General features: G+C 38.8%; 1 protein-coding gene across 1 annotated transcript in view; it reads left to right on the top strand.

The window, feature by feature from the left end:
* The window catches only part of LOC108785134 (desmocollin-3-like), a 43,074-nt gene extending 26,237 nt beyond the window's left edge, over window positions 1–16,837 (top strand). The window contains exons 7-17 of the mRNA XM_018554150.1: window positions 327–471; window positions 1,272–1,444; window positions 3,220–3,354; window positions 3,576–3,761; window positions 4,402–4,661; window positions 5,147–5,283; window positions 7,302–7,529; window positions 9,237–9,470; window positions 14,028–14,149; window positions 15,092–15,373; window positions 16,614–16,837. Of these exons, the coding sequence (XP_018409652.1) occupies window positions 327–471; window positions 1,272–1,444; window positions 3,220–3,354; window positions 3,576–3,761; window positions 4,402–4,661; window positions 5,147–5,283; window positions 7,302–7,529; window positions 9,237–9,470; window positions 14,028–14,149; window positions 15,092–15,373; window positions 16,614–16,814 (2,103 nt within the window). The 3' untranslated portion in view covers window positions 16,815–16,837. The remainder of the gene's footprint in view (window positions 1–326; window positions 472–1,271; window positions 1,445–3,219; window positions 3,355–3,575; window positions 3,762–4,401; window positions 4,662–5,146; window positions 5,284–7,301; window positions 7,530–9,236; window positions 9,471–14,027; window positions 14,150–15,091; window positions 15,374–16,613) is intronic.
* The last annotated feature ends 289 nt before the right edge of the window (window positions 16,838–17,126 follow it).

Genomic DNA, 17,126 nt, shown 5'->3' with positions numbered 1-17,126 from the left:
AGCTCAATATACAATTGAATGGGGTTAGTCTCCTTTATCACATCAAGGAGAGCAATTGAGCTTGCAAAAATATTGCCATAAATATATTGTCACCAGGACAAACAGAGAAGATGAATGTCTCCAGCCGGGACAACACTAAAAAGTTGACAGAGGTTCCAACCCTTCACCATTCTAAAACTTATAAAAATGTTTTGGCTTTAGATGTACTTTAACTGTTTCTTCCCTAGAAACTTGCATAAACCTGTACTTATCTTTCAAAGTTATCTATTTCTGTGACGTATTTTGTAAAAAATTACTAACCTTCCAATTTTATATCTTACATTCAGCTAATCGTTTATGCAACAAGTGTAGATGGATTTTCACCTGAGTCTCCTCTGACGTTACCAGTTGTCATAGAAGATGATAATGATAATGCTCCAGTGTTTACTGAAGCAACGTTTTGTGCTGAAGTGTTGGAGCACAGTAAATCTGGTAAGCTTACTTTTTAGTAGTCATCAGATTTTTAGTGTCATATTTGAAAATGTTATAAAAGCGAAACATCTTGTGGTCTATTGTGGGCAAGTCTTACTTTTTTCCCTTTCTGACATTTTTTATACACAAGACCCTCTGTATATTCAAAATGGTGTCAGTTGCCTCCCAACATCAAAAGTCTCATAAATGCAATTTTATTCTATAGGCATTCTAAAAAGAGTTTTAATCGTAGTGGCATGAGATTAAGCTTTTTTTTTTTTTTTACTGATGACTAATGTAAACATATTAAAAGCTATATTCTGCAAATTATGTGATTACCATTAAGAAGTTTGTTTTGTGCTACTAAGCAATTGAAAATGCTTTGGTAGCTTAGCCCTAAGTTTAAACCAAAGGATGGCCTTTGGGTGGCACTAAGAGCATTTAGTGTCACAAAAGTAAGTCTAGGAGGTTAAGTTATGGTTTTAAGTGCTAGATTAGTTTTAAGGATTAGATGTTAAGGTAATTTTTACTTTTAAAGTCAGGTTAAGTATCAAGGCAAGTTAAAGGGAAGACATAATTTCCCCTTCTTGTGTAATGTTGCCTGATCCTACATTGGCCTAAATTAATTCTACAGTAAGGTGTTTACCTCTGCTTTAGTGTAACTTTTTTTTATTATTCAGTGCCGTTACTCATTTTAAATTATGAATGTATTTGATAATGTCTAGTTATTTTCATCAGAGCTGTGTTATGAAGTACAGTTATGCGTGTATTATTTTTATTTTGACTTCTGTTAATGTATTGTGATGTGTTCTTATTTGAAGGTACTGTTGTGGGAAGAGTTAATGCCACAGACAGAGATGAGCCAAAATCTCGGCACACCCTGCTAAGATATTATCTTATTAACCAAATTCCTCCATCACCTATCATGTTTGCCGTGAATGCGGAGTATGGCATAATCACAACAACTTCATTGTCAAACAAGCTTGATAGAGAGGTAAGGTGTTTTTCCATAGTTCAAGATCATTTTTAGAGTTCTTCCATACAAAATACACTTACTGAGGCTAAAACTCAGATGTATTCCAGCAGGTCTGCTAATTATTCTTACTATCTTTGGCTAAGCTCTATAGGAATGTATCCCACATACCATTTTTTTTAGCACCTAGACACAAATGAGTACTTAACCCTTGCAGTGCAATATTTTCCAGGAGTCCTTCTTTAACTACTAAGACTGATTGTGCCCCTTTACATGAATATCAAGTGCAAACTTTTTTATTTGTATTAAATATTGAAATATTCTACTGTTTGAACATATGTAAAAGTATATTAAACTATAAGTAAAGTTTTATCAAAAATTTTAAGCGTGGTGGAATGCATGGTAGACATGGTGGATTGTAGTGCTTGCTCAGTGAATGTGGAAGCAGGGTTTATTCAGTCATGTGCAAGTAAAATTCCTATTTTTGTTTTCATTTTCCTTGCACATGTTTGGTTATTCCTTGCAAAGTGAACATGCTTTACTGCTTTAGTAAATCAACTTCTGTGTGTAGTGTTGCACTCTAGGAATTGGTAAATGCATGTGACAGTGAAACAGGGTTGCCCAGCAGTAGATCTTTAGGTCCCTCCTTTTGACCTTTTAGATCTCATACAAACTGTAATAAATAATATACCCTCTTCTATGAATAGGTTTTTAATATATCTACATTTGTTATGCAACTGTCCAATGTAATAATGTATCTGTTAAAACGGAACTTCATGCCAAGCAGATATTAGAAACGTGTTTCTTGCCAAATTTGTAATTCTGTGCTGACTCTCCCAGTCTGTGTGCTGCTGTACTAGAGTTGCAGGAAGCTGATATCAAAATAAATTCAAATACTTAATCTAGCGCCATTTAAAAATACATTTTTAACGACTATATAACCAGATTACATTTTAAGCATTCATATTGTATCAGGGCTATTTACAAAAGGGAGAAGGCAGGAGTAGTGAATAATCTAGGACAAATGGCTGATTTGGAAACATTCTCCAATTCAGCTCACTTTCGAGTTCAGTTATGTTGGCCTAGATTGTTCACTTCTCCTGCCTTCACCAAACTCTTTACTCCTTTGTGAATAACCCTGTATATCTTACATAAGTTTATCTTTAAGGGTATGGATGTGTTTAAACAATGTTGTTCTAATATTTCAATAAAGGTTACAATGGCAACTACATATATTTAGTTTGGTTCAAAAAGACACAAGTCCAGCGATTTCAACCTATAGAGAAAAACAAAGGAATAGAAAAACCTCCATAAACAGAACTCTATGCCCACAGTTACCCACAGATGATCAATAGGAAAGCAAAAAAAAAAAAACAACTCTAAAAAGCAGGCATCAATTTGCTCCAACAGGGGGAAAAAAAAAAACCTTCTTGGTCCCCTAAGGCAATTAGATATTCCCTGAATCAACATTGTGGTGGGTTTTTTTAAACTACTAAAATGTTAAAGAGTTCCTGAGGTAGCCTATCCCAGTTTGTCATAGCTATTACTGTGAAGAGGCCTTTTCCTCCAGAAGCAAAGAATGCCACCTTGTCCTTTGCTGTGACCTTAAAGAAATAATTTTGCACCAAGTTCACTCGTTTATGTATTTGTAGAAGGTATATCCCCTTTAATTGCCTCTTCTCAAGAGCATGTTTAAAGTATGCGTTTTATTTGTGTTTCTTGTCACTATTTTTAATCAAGTGCTGTTTTAGTCAGAATTTTCTGTAAACTGTATATGTATGTGCTTAACTCCACAGACAATGGACCAGTACACTCTTCTACTTGAAGTGCGTGATATGGGTGGCGACAGAGGTTGTTTGTCTTCAACTGGCACCATGTCTATAACGGTCCTTGATATTAATGATTTTGCACCAGTCTTCACACAACAATCAGTAAGTTTTCAGTGTTCCTTGCTTTAAACTTTAAAACACTTGCACTGGTCAAGATGAATTCAGTTCATGCAAATGTATTACGTTTCCAAGCAGTCATAAATCTATGCTAGCATACATATGTTCACATGGGCTAGATGTTCCTTTGTATGGCTTAAACAAAACAGTAGTTGAATATAAATTGTTATGGCTCACTGAGTATAATCAATCTTTCTACCATTTAGTATCAGGCTGAAGTGAATGAAAATGAAAGTGGAGTGCTCATACTAAGAATCCCCGTAACAGACAATGACATGTACAACACTTCAAACTGGAGAGCTGTGTATAAAATCACACAAGGAAACGAAAAGAACTTTTTCAATATAACTACTGATCCACAGACAAACGAAGGGCTGCTTCACGTTATAAAGGTAATTGCCATTACCATTTCGTTTTCATGTTTTGCATGCTTGCCTTGGATTTGCCTTTCCTAATTGTAATGACAAAGTAAAGGAATCTGTCACCTGTGAGGAAATTCAACAGCATTTGTAAATCATATGGAAAACCATTTATACTGTTCAAAATTCATGCTGCCATTAAAAGCCATCTCCAGCCAAACTGAGCCGAGAAGGGTTAGAGCCTTTGTTAGGAGTTTGAAGTTTAAGTGATACACTTTTTTAGCTTACTTAATTTATCCAAGATGCAAGCTTTCGCCATTCCTTCATCAGGCTTTATGCATTTCATCAAGCCTGACAAAAGGATTTAAGGAATATTGAAAGTTTGCATCTTTAATAAGTAACCCTGGGTATACGCAGTTATAGTTATGTTCATTTTTTAGAACGTCAGTCCGATTTTCTAATGGTTCATGGGGTCAAATTGATGATCCACTGTGGTGATGAAAAAAAATCGATGGAAAGAGCAATGACTGCTCTTTTCATGCAGAAAACTAAATTTATTCTAGAATTAAATGTTAACTGTTTAAGTAAATGTGAACAACTTTTTTTAAAGGCTTTTTGGTCAATTGTATGGCACCTAGAAATCAAATATTAATTTGTATAAATGTGTTTTTAGGGAATAAACTATGAAGAAATCCAAAGTTTTCTACTACAAGTTTCAGTAACTAATGAAGTAAGCCTGGTAACACAATCTGGGACAAAAAGCAGTGGTTCTTCTACTGTTCCAGTCAACATCATTGTTAAAAATGTTGATGAAGGTCCTGAATGTCAGCCTAGTATTAAAGAAGTGAATTTTCAAGAAAATAAGACAATTGGTACAATCGTTACAGAATATCTGGCTATTGATCCTGAAACTAAAAGTTCTACTGGCATACGGTATGTGAATATAAATGGCTTATTACACCTGCTGCTTTACGATATGGCTTTGCAGAACAAAGTAATAGTTTCATTTAACTGCTGCCCTCCCCAGGAACACATACTTGCATTCTCTTTGCCCCCCCCCTCATGACCTCTGGTAGCAAAGATATACTCAGCACTTCTATCTGTGGGAAACATGTGAGTCATTCCCCTTCCTCCCACATGGCCGCAATGGTGCTTGATGGTTAGCAATTTAGGAACCCAATTTTGTCACATGGGGTTTGAGATAGTCCTTAGCCCTTTCTAAGCTCCAAGTCATGAGCTGTAGATTACACTGGGCTTTCTTTATTCACTCCTGGTGGTGAGGAGATAAAAGAAAATAGCAGGGGAAGGCAGCAGTTAAGTGAACTTGTTGCTTTACCGTGGATGGGCAAAGCACAGGCTCATGTTGAGGAACTATGTATGGTTTTCAATGGGTTAACGTGTCTAAATCTTTCCCACAGATACGAGAAGTTGTTAGATCCACTGGGGTGGGTCAATGTGGCTGATAATGGTCGAATTTCTACTGCCAAAGTTTTGGACTATGACTCCAAAGATGTTCCAAAAAAGTATAATATAACATTTTTGGCAACTGATACGTGTAAGGTTTTAATTAAGTTTTTTTTGGCATTTGAAGTGTGCATGTGTGTGTTTGTATTCAAGGCCACAGTCAGTACAGATGTCTAATACTTAAAAGAGAACTATGGGGTAAGTGTTTTTCCCCATAGGTTTTGTAAGGGTCATGGGAGGACATAAACTAGCGTCCTCCCATGACCCAAAGCTCAGTAAATCGCGAGCTACAGCTCGCGGTATACTGAGAGCTCCGCAGCCAGAATGGATCCCGACATTACTCTCGAGATCCACCCAGCTGCATGAGTGACATGCCCTAGAGGCAGAGGCAGCTGTACCTGCCCCCTCCCCCGTCCATTCCTCCAGTCCGTGCTGGAGGATGTCACGACTCTCTGAAGGGACATGATCGAGAAGTGAGCGAACAACGGTATGTGTTCGCTCACTTCCCGATCTATTGAGCTGACGTGTGACAGTTTTTTCCAGAGCAGCCAACCACAATTAATGTATTTATTTAATATGACCAATAGTTGGTACCATTTAGGTTTAGATTCTTGAATATGATATTATTTTGTTTCATATCAAAGTGTGTTTCAGTGTGCAGGCCCGAATTTCCCACAAGGCCACAGAGTGCAGAGGGGCGGCAGCGGTGACCTTGTGGGGAAGTTGCGGGCGCCAGTGTAAGGTGTCCTGGCGGCGGACCGTAGTGTGCGGCCGCCGGCCAATCATGGCGCTGCAGGCAACAACTCCTCCCCCCAGCTGTCAGATATAGGGCGCGAGGTATGAATCCACCGGCGTCCTGTTAATGTTGATTAACGCCAGAGGAAGTAGCCATCTACCTTGCTATCACACAGAGGATTGTTATCTCCTGTGTGATAGCAATTATGTAATATTATTGCGTATTGCGTATTGTGGAACTGTGTGTGTGTGTGTATATATATATATACTGTAAATGTTCTAAAATTAAAAATGTTTGAAATTTTAGTAACCATGGTTCGGTCAAGTATTATGATGAACTTTAGACTTTCCATATTTTCGTGACAAATTAGGACAGTGATACCACATTTAGAAAAACAATTGTGGTTTTGCCAAATATAAGCAGATCACTGTGGAGTATAACTGAAATAACGCAATGGGTTCATGGCACCAAGGCCGAGTGTAAATCCTGAAGCTACCCTAAGTAGCCTTAACTTTCAAGCAACCCTTTTCAAGCCCACCTGAAGTCACAGAAGTACTGTAGATATGCAGTCAGACCAACATTGTACAAACAACCTCCATTTTGTTATCTTACTCTACTTTCCTGTTAGACTAGTTGTGTAGGATATTTAAATATGACCGTGCAGTCCAGTAGTCACCAGAATTACACTGAGTGCCCTCAGTAATCAGCATGAAGTAACAGATCTGGTCTGACACACCACTCTCCTCTGCAATTCATGTCTGCTTAAGGAAACTTGTGATAAAGGTTGTGCATGTTACTCAGCTATGCCAACATAGAGCACTGGAGAGAAGCAGCATTTTGACAAAGAGAAAGGGGTATTTTAAGGCATTTCCAAGCAAACGTCAGTCACAAGTCATAGCATGCAATGGTATAGGACTATAAAGCAATAAAAAGGTGGTAGACTCCAATTGGATTTTACCCTACTTGCTGCTTGAACCCTTAGCATTTAGCCTAAACTCTAAGATAATGTCTACATTTGTACCCCACTTTTCCCCTTATCCTATGGTTTAATACTTACCTTGACACTAATACTAAATTGTAATTCTAATATATTTAAAAAACAATGAGCCAAACAAGCACTGGTGGGGAATAAGTCACTGTCGTTAAAAAACGACTCCAAAAAACATGCATCTGCAGTGAATGTCAGATTAACTGTTTTATAAATATTATCCTTAACCCTCCAAGACAAGCAAAGCAAATTTTTAAATTTAAACAACTGTATTTCTAACAGAAATTTAATTTGAGGAGATGTTGATTATGTATATGTTATATAATAAATATATTAGCTACATTAAAGAGCTTTCAGCCACATTCTTTGTTATTTCATTAACCAGCTAGCATGACTGGCACCTGTACTCTTGTGATAAACCTGACGGATCTTGATGAATATCAACCGAATCTAGCAAGGAGCGATGCCACCATTTGCAGAAATGGCAGAGCATATGACATCATTGAAGCAGTTGACAGAGATGGAAGTGCCACCAAATTTCCATACAGATTTCGAATAGATGGCAGCATAGATCCAAGGGTTCAGAGCCAGTGGCGCCTTACCCAAGACAAGGGTATGTGACTAATTTGACCAATACTGTAAAGTTTTGTCCAACACTTTAAAAAAATCCAATACTCAACTTGTGCTTAGATAAATTCTGACCTATCTTTTTATTAATCTGCTTCTCATATGTACATTTCTGCCTTTCTCCCGAATCTTAAACCTCATGCTTGAGTGTTTGTCTTTTAAATAAACATCATGGGGGTGATTTACTAACCTAAACACACACACACACCAGGTGTGTGTGATTTTCACACAGCAAAACGTATTTATCAACCAAAAAGTCTCTAAAAGCATATTTCCACAAATGCCATATATGGAAAAATCATGCACATGATGCATATATAATGCTGCTTCACAGTTTAGACAAAAATGGTTAGCTCATGCATTTACATTCCTTGCATTCATCAACGCAAGCAACACAACATAGAGCTAATTTACCCAACATCACCTTGGAATTCCTTCAGGGCTTTGCACAACACACCTGCTGGGTGTGTACACATTACAAAGGTGTTTAGATTCCACCCATAGATCATGCTGGGAGGGAACACACTGCAGAGGTGTATACACGTTCGTGGTGTGTTTATAAGGTTAGTAAATCAACCCCTATGAGTCAAGGGACAGGGGTATAAGTCAATCATTCAGATTACATTTTCAAGATTACAATAAATGTCGGGATTATTTTTTGTGAATCTGGAGAAGGCACAGAGCCGAGCACTAGCAGAGAGGGGAGAACAAAATGAGACCCATCAGGGCAGAAGAAAGTCTCTTTCAGTTTTCACTATTTTTCACAAACATTTAGGCATATGTTTGTCACTTTTGAGATAACTAATTTGCAGTGGATGGAGAGGGCAAATGTCAGCAAATGTAACTAAGGATTTAGAGCCAAAATATTGAGCATCAGATATTGATCAAATTTAGCAAGTAGAGCTCAGTTTTTCCTCCATATGAATCAATGTTGGATCTTTTGGGGTTGATTAAGTAGGAGTGTTTACTATGCAAAATAAATGGTCACCCAGCCTAGTTAAAAGGTGAATTTATGTATACTTCAGTAATCCAAAGAAGTGAAAGCAAAAATCAATTTTTACTCATGCATTTTGTTTGAACGTGATTTGTATTAAAATTTAACATAGCTTTACCTTATTTAGTAAGCTAAGTAAACTTTAACTTTGCAAAGTGAACATGCTCTACTCCTTTAGTAATTCAGCACCACTGTTAAAATCTGGATTTCCTATAGAAGAGTGCGAAAGCTGGATAAGTGTGAATGGCAAAGAGATGTGACCAAGTGTGGCAAACACATGGGTGAATGTGGCTCTTGAATGCGCTCTGTAATTGTTGAGAAAGATCTGCTGGTGTCTCAACAGTAAATAAGTGGCAAATAATTAGCTGCATTATAAATATGCCCCTGTGTTAAAATGTCTTTCTGGAGAAAGCTCTTTTTTTCACACACTAAACATCTTACTTTGTTCATGAAACACATAAACTGAGACAAAGAACTTATATAAACTGCACGCAAGACTTTACTGATAATTTCTTTTAAACTGTATTGAAAATTATTCATTTTGCTTTTGTCGCTATAGCAGAGCATGAAAAATGAAGTGACGCAGGAACTCAGCAATACCTAGATTATTATCCTAATGTCATTACAAATGTTCTTTTCATTTTATCTATTAATAACTATTTTGTTGAGTTAAATAAATGTCTTTTTCTGCCTCCACAGATAATACCATGAAAATTGAAGATGCTGCTAATCATGAAACTGGAGTATATACAGTTCCAGTACAGATAGTGGATCATTTAGGTCGTGTCTCAAATGAAAATGTGAGAGTTTCAATATGTCACTGCCCTGATGGTCAGAACTGCGCTAGTCAACGTACTAATTCAAATACCGCACTTGGAGGGCTGGCAATTCTTATAATGGTTCTGTCAGCACTACTGCTTGCGTTACTTCTCTGTAAGTATATTGTAATTCCTCTTCTAATGTAGCATCAAATATTATGAAAAGCTAGAATCAAGACCATCAACTTGCACCACGTACTTTTGAAATGTATTTTCAGATTCTTTATATTGAGACACAAGCCGTCTGAGTATTACATCTGATTTCCACAAACACAGTAATCTGATATATTGTGCATCAAGACACATTTTAAAAATATATTTCATTAAATGGACCAATTTTCATGAATGTCTCCTTATGGGGACTGGTATCACTTTACAATATAAGATTGATAGTATAGGGAAATGTTTCTATTTAATTTTTCTTTTAAGTGTACTAGGAAATGTGCATAGGCTGCCCACAGACAGGCAGATATCTCATCAGCCTCCACTGTCCAGTGCTGGGACCTGCTGCAATATGCGGTCAACAAAAGCATAGTGTGTGCTGCAGGTGGACACACCGCCCAACTTTCTTAGATGAGAAAGAGGGACACCTTCCAGAACAATGTATTTACACAATAGATACACACCTGCCATGCTCCCAGTTATGCAGACCATTAAGAATGTACAGTAATACCTTGGTTTACAAGTAACTTGGTTTGAGAGTGTTTTGCAAGACAAGCAAACATTTCTGAAAATTTTTGCCTTGATATACAAGCAATGTCTTGCAAGAAGAGCAAAATTTTGTAGAAAAGCACCACCCGAATAAGGCTGTAGCAGTGCGAGCGATGAGTCTTTTTAACGACAATGCAATGTCACATTGAATAGATTCCTTGTTAAGGTTCCATGAAATGAAAAAGATTCCATTGAGTCAAGGGATAGCAGTGATTCCGTTAGTGATAGTGAAAGTCGTCCTACACAATAATCCTCCTCTCTCTCGTCCCCTCACACCAGCCACGAAGGTACCGATAATTGGTTTATTTTCTTTATATTTTGTACAGTATTATATTACAGTACAGCATTGTAATCATTTTTATATGAATATTTTTGGGTTCTGGAACGAATCATCTGAATTTCCATTATTTCCTATGGGGAAATTCGCTTTGATATACAAGCGCTTTGGATTACAAGCATGCTTCCGGAACAAATTATGCTCATAAACCAAGATATCACTGTATATGCCAAAATGATTGGTAAATCCCAGAATTGTTTTTTTTTTTCTTCATTACTTTTCCTTTATACTGGCATACAAGATATTTTCATAGATATCTGTACACCAGACCAAAAGAAGGAACAGCTGAGGAATAAAAAGGGAAAAAGGGGATTTGGTTCCAGAAGAGGGACAGTTAGGAGGTATGGGTGCTGTATTTTTCCCAAAGGATCATGTTTCACTCCCAGAACTGGAAAATCTTCTTGCATGCCTACTTATTGGGCCATTTATACCCAGCGTTATCTAGCTCCTTATCATAGTCTATGCAGCATTGATTTACTTGTTATGTTCATAGCTAAAGTATATTGTATGTCCAGCCAAAATGTTTTTCTTAGTTTTGAACAGAGTAGGGAAAGGCAGGAACTCATCAGGTTTTAATGCTATCTAGGGTTCTGTTGGAGAGATTTACCCTCATTTCCTGTCCTGGCAATAATATTTCACAAGACAGCAATTGAGAGTATTAAAGAGAATTGTCATTGATCTAAGCCAAGTCTGACTGCTGCTTTTAGCAACAGATGCTGATCCTGCTCCTAAGCTCATCTCCATTTACAAGATATTTTCTGATCCAACGATTAACAACTTATTTATTGTTTAAAAATGTACAAACATATCTCTGCCTATGACCTTTGGTTTGTACACGTTTCTCCAAGAGTAGCACAGGTAGCCAAGTAGGGGAAGGTTAGAACCCCTGTCAGATTTTTTTAAATATCTTTAACTGTTGCAGATCTTCCCCAACTTCCTGTCTGCTGAAACTATTGTCAGTAGCACAGGAAGTGATGGTGAACAAAACACAAAAATATTTAATTGAATTACTTAAGGCACTAAGTTATGGACAGTTATAAAAGACTTAACATATAGCTAATATAGCTGATATTGTGACATCTGTTTGCATGTTAATATGATATCTTGTTGATGTTGGAGAGGCAAGAGTTGGCATCTGCTTCCCAAGTCTTCATGGCTTCCATTAAGAATGACTGACTGGGGAAATTATCTCAAGCATTTTTATTTGTTACAAGTATCAGGGTATTCTGCAAGTGTATCAAGAAAATTAACAAATCTTAACCCCTTCGTGACTGACAACATACAGTGTACGTTGCCAGCATCGGGGCTGTTTAAACAGACTCCCAGCGACTTTTGCCGCTGGGACTCTGTTTAAACTTGTAGAGCCGACTGTCGGCTTTACAACAGAATCGATTCTGGTGACTTACCTGTCGCCAGTTTGCTTCTGTGTCCCGAAGGAGGGGCCGCCCCCCCGCCAGACACCGCCACCGTGCTTCCTGGGCTCCGTTGCCCCTCCTACGGGCCCGGGATCGGCGTCCTTGGTGTCCGTGGGGAGGAGGTCGACAAACTTCCGTTCATCGATTCCCTCCCCGTTCTATGGGACCGGGAGCGATGCAGATTGCATCACTTCCGGTCCCTGGGCTGTCAGTTCTGGGCTCCTGCAGCCCAGCTATAAGCTATTGATGTGCTATCTGCACTTCAATAGCTTATTTCCAGTGTAAAGGTGACACTGGGGGTCTTTTGGACCCCCAGCATCACCTTAAAGAGTACCTGTCACCACCATGTGCTATCACATGGGGGGGCTTGTAAGCCCCCCCATGTGATAGCAGTCAAGGTAAAGTAAAAAAAAAACAGTTTTTAAAATTCAAATCAAATAAATCTAATAATAATAATAAAAAAATGTAAAAGTCCCCCGCGAGCACGTGCGTCGCCACGTAAACACGCGCCTACGTATGAAAACGACGAACGCGCTACACATGTTGGGTATCGCCGCGCACGCCGGAGTGAGAGCAATAATTCTAGGGCCAGTATTTTGGGGTATCTCTAAATTGATGACCTGTGGGGGCTTTTAAAGCGTCTTCTATGGACTTTTTGGGGTACTGGGGTTTTTCGCCGTTTTACGGATGCACGCAATTTGTAACCTGGGCATGTTGGGTATCGTTTTACTCGTTGTAACCTCATCTTTTATATTTCATTTAAAAAATGGGTAATTTGTTGTGTTTTGGGGCATTTAATTAAATTTGTCACTAAATTTTGGGGTTTAATAAGGAGTTGCGCTAATATTGCGCAACATAAAAATTTTCAACTACCACCATTTTATTCTATAGGGTCTTGGCATTCAGAAAATATATAATGTTGGGGGGTTTTACGTCATTTTCAGGCCTAAAATGTGGAATATAACATGGGTGCAAAAATTGAAAAAAGGGCCTCAGTCATGAAGGGGTTAAAGTTATTTTCGGGACCAATCTACGTTGCTTGCTGTCAAGCAGATCCCCGTTTGTGTTATTGACCTAAAAAAACTATGAAGCTAGTGAAGTCAGGACTTTTGACCTGCATACTTGTCCCAGGTTAAAGTACTGAAGTTAGAGGCTCAGCATTACGCATTTGGACAGCTAGCATTTTTAGAATAATGTCAGCAATGGCAGACTAGGATGGTCATTCACAAAGCTGCCGAAGGATCTAGCCGTAGCTTCGGCTGATCCTTCGGCTAGCCTCGGCCTCAACTTCGGGAACTGTACTATAGCCCGTACAGCTCCCGAAGTTGGCCGAGCGGCTCAGTCGAGCCGAAGGCATATGCTTCGGCATCTTCTGGGTCGAGGTGAAATCTGAAGCTGGCCAAACGGCCGGTCATTGGCCGCCTGAAAGCCTGCTACTGACAGCTGGGCTGAGCCACCCGTCATCTCACGGCTGGCTCCGGGCACTTGCAATGACAGATCAGCATTCTCTGTTTACCAGGTAACCAGGGGACGCCAGATCTGTCATTACAATGAGAACTCGGCAGAGCCGCTGTGATATCAGTGTGTAATAATAGTTCAGCTTTCTCTGGTTATCTAGTAACCAGAGGATGCTGAACTGTCATGAGAGCTTAGCGAAACCGACGGTGATATCAAACCCAGCTCTGCTAAGCTCTCATTGTAATGACAGAACAGCGTCCCCTGGTTACTAGGTAAACAGGGGATGCTGATCTGTCATTACTATGAGAGCTTAGTGGAGCCGGCTTTGATATCACCGCCGGCTTCGCTAAGCTCTCATTGTAATGACAGCTGGTCCCTAGGTGTTTCTCACATGGTAGGTTTCCTTTAAACCCATTAAATTTATTTTGTGGTTCGAGCCTTATCAAGTAAGTGACACCCCCCCCCCTCCCCCCCATGGCCTGTGGTGTGCCTTGGCCTTCTCAGGTCAGTATGCCAAAAAGAGGGCATACTCTGAATGTAAATGGAATGAATGAAAGCAAGGGGAATGGGCGGGTGGGGACGTTCGTGACCCGCCGACGTAAATCCCCTGTGAGCCGTGCCGTCTTTAAAGGCACAGGCTCCTCCCACAAATCCAGGCTAGCCTTCGGCCAGCCTTCAAACTTAGACAAAATATAGCAGGTGCTGGTGATAAGATGTGCAAAACTAATTTTTCTTCTTTCTTTGTCGACAGGTCTTTTGTTGGCATGCCTGTGTGGAGCTGCGGCGGGCAAGGGCAATCTGGGTTTTGTTGATGATGCAGCACAGCAAAACTTGATTGTTGCAAATACAGAAGCACCTGGAGCAGATGTCATGGTAATCCCATCTCTTACACTGTTTATCATACTTGCCATTTAGCTTCTATTTCTGAAGGCCAGGTTGGCAGAATTAGATTTTAAACAGAATGAATATTGCATTTAATGAACACAAATTTTATAATTATTAATGCATTGGCTACAAAATATATCCTCCCTTTTTTTTTTTGGGATAGTGGAGAAAGATTAGTTGCAGCAGCCAGTTTAAAAGAGAAGTAAAGACGAACCTTTTTTGGCTTTACTTTTCTTTTGGGTTACAGGAGTACATTTACTAATAGACCCAAAGTCAGTATATGGCTGGCTACTGCCTGCTATATGCTGACAGCATAGAGCCATGCTACAGCCAGGTAGAATCCTGACAATGTTGTTGGGATCCACCTGAATGCCTGATTGATAGCTAGCTCTGCCTCTTCTCTAGAGCCAGAGCAAGCTGTCCCAGCCACACTGGGAGGCTGAGATTGGTTTATTGATCATGCAATTGCTGCTATTAGCTGTAACATTGGTCACACAATCGAGAGCTTGGCTAACAATCGTAAACAGTGACTGGAAGTACTGAGGACCATTCTTCTGTGCACACTATCAGCATAAAACAGCAGGCTGGCTGATGCATATTTGCGTAAAGCTGGCGTTGGGACCCACCCAACGAGGTGGCACGTATAGGTGTTACACTGGCAGGAAGGTGTTATAAATAGAAAAAAAATATGCATCAGAACCCCAACACATGTTCACTAAGGGTTCTGGTGTGGTCTGGTTTCAGAAATAGTAATTGTTGACTATCAGAAATAATAATTGGTGCTACTGTCTTGTAAAATCATCTGTAATTAATGTAATTAAGTAGATGTGCAGCTACTTCTCTGTAGATTTAATACCTGTCCATAAACTGGTAAAAGCAAATGAACTAAAGAATGGTTGCCTATCTATTTTTTTTTCTCTTCTCTCTTAGGATCCAAATTTTAAAGTCCCGATTTCTATAATAAACAGCAATAAAAGTGGAAATACTTTTTCTGGTTCATATGATCAGAATGGTCAGGAAATGACTCAAATCAAACATCAGCAGATCAATACTTCAAAAACGATAGACCACCACCTAAATGCAGGTGATGGAATGGGAACTTTGGGAAGAGGAGGAGGAGTAGGAGGAGGAGGAGTAGGACATCAAAGGTTTGACTCCAGCAGACAAACCTACGCAGAATGGCAGACTTTTATGAACGGTCACCTTGGAGATGTAAGCACACTTCTGTATTGATGATCTTGATTCTCGATCTCCATTAAATAATAATTTAAGAATTGCATTTTTAATTGCAGGGTATGAATTTACATCATTATATTCTGTCTGAAGGGCCAACAAAGTATTTTTAAGGAACTAAACATAGACTATTACAAAAATGTTTTGTTTGCATAAAAAACATTGCCTTTAACTGTCCATTTTCCAAAAATATTGCATTGACATTGAAGGCAATCCATTCAAAACTGATGTTTTATTTTGGATAGCTGCTGGCAGGCTAAACAACCCACTATCTTTTCTTATCTGCAGGACTTGACATGCACTTGTTGTTCCTAAATTCTTCCTTCGTGATATCTCTGTACCCTAAGCTTACTGCATACACTTGTTCCTAAATTCTTCTTTAGTGCTATCTCTGTACCTTAAGCTTACCACCCACAACTCAATTTTCAGCTGATTTCTGCAGAATCACCCAAAATTTGAGTTGTGGGTGACCCTCTTGGCACCACCTGCTTCGACAAAATTCGATTGTTGAACAATTTGTATGGGAAATTATTGGCTGAACAGTGCCTGCATTCAAATCAGATGCAGACACTGTTCATCTATTCAGCAGCTGTGGAAGTAGGGGCTGCGGAATACAATAGCAACCAATAGGGACTCCTTTATCCAAGCTGCTTAGCGTGGATGAAAGAAATTAATAGTTTCTAACAGGATTCTAAAGAAATTAATGGTTTCTAACAGTATTCTAATAAAAGCTAACAGTGTGTGGTTGCACTAAGCTCACATCCTACCTGTTGCATACACTGTTGAATTTCTCATTTATTTTATATAACGATGAATGCAACTGTAGGAATGACACTTCAGAGATGAACAGAGTAGACCTGGTAACTATGATGGTAAAATCCCAGAAAAAGCCAGCAGGTGATGACAGTTTAATGCTTGTGCGGTGAAAGTATAATTTTTTGTGTGATTTGACCTATAATTGCCTACGTTTTTTCCCCTCTATTGAGAGTAATATTAGTGATCCGTTTTCTGCATTTCATTATGTAAACTTTCACTGCTCCAAAATCTATGTTAATAGTTCATGCCTTGTTCCTACGTGATCACAACACTGTTTTTTATCTTATAGCATCAGTTGTGTATGTAGAAGTGATGCGATCTCATGATTACCTTTGCTGGTGTTCTATGTCAATAGGAATATTTTAAGAGTTTATTTAACCTTCCTTATTTATCCTTCTTGCAGAAACTATACCTGTGCGGACAAAATGAGGAAATTAAACATGGTGAGGATTATGTTGTCCCATACAATTATGAAGGAAGAGGATCAGCAGCTGGTTCTGTAGGTTGTTGCAGTGAATTTCGAGGAGATGAAGATAGGATGGACTTTTTGAATCATCTAGAACCAAAATTCAAGAGATTAGCAGAAGTTTGTTCAAAGAAATGAGTGGTTCCTCAGCAGCCCGTCTTAACAATATGTACTCAGTCTCCTTTAGTATCTCATTATAAACAGGGTTTCATGTGTTACTTTTAAAATTGATTATTGCCTACAGCACATAAAGGCATCCCAGAAAAAGTGGTTTTTATATTAACATTGGTTTACTTGAAAGGTAACTCCAGTCGTAATTGTTACGTTAAGACCTAACAAGTCTGTGTTCCAAACAGCTGCTTATAAAATCTCAAATGTCAGTGTTTTATGCAAACCTGTCAGTTGTTGTCAGTTTGCCAATATTCATGGAACCAAAAAGCTTTGGTGCCA

The sequence above is a fragment of the Nanorana parkeri genome, unplaced genomic scaffold (genome assembly GCF_000935625.1).
Source record: "Nanorana parkeri isolate BGI_ZX_2015 unplaced genomic scaffold, ASM93562v1 scaffold144, whole genome shotgun sequence".
NCBI classification, from domain to species: Eukaryota; Metazoa; Chordata; class Amphibia; order Anura; family Dicroglossidae; genus Nanorana; species Nanorana parkeri.
This window is presented reverse-complemented; position numbering and strand designations above follow the sequence as displayed.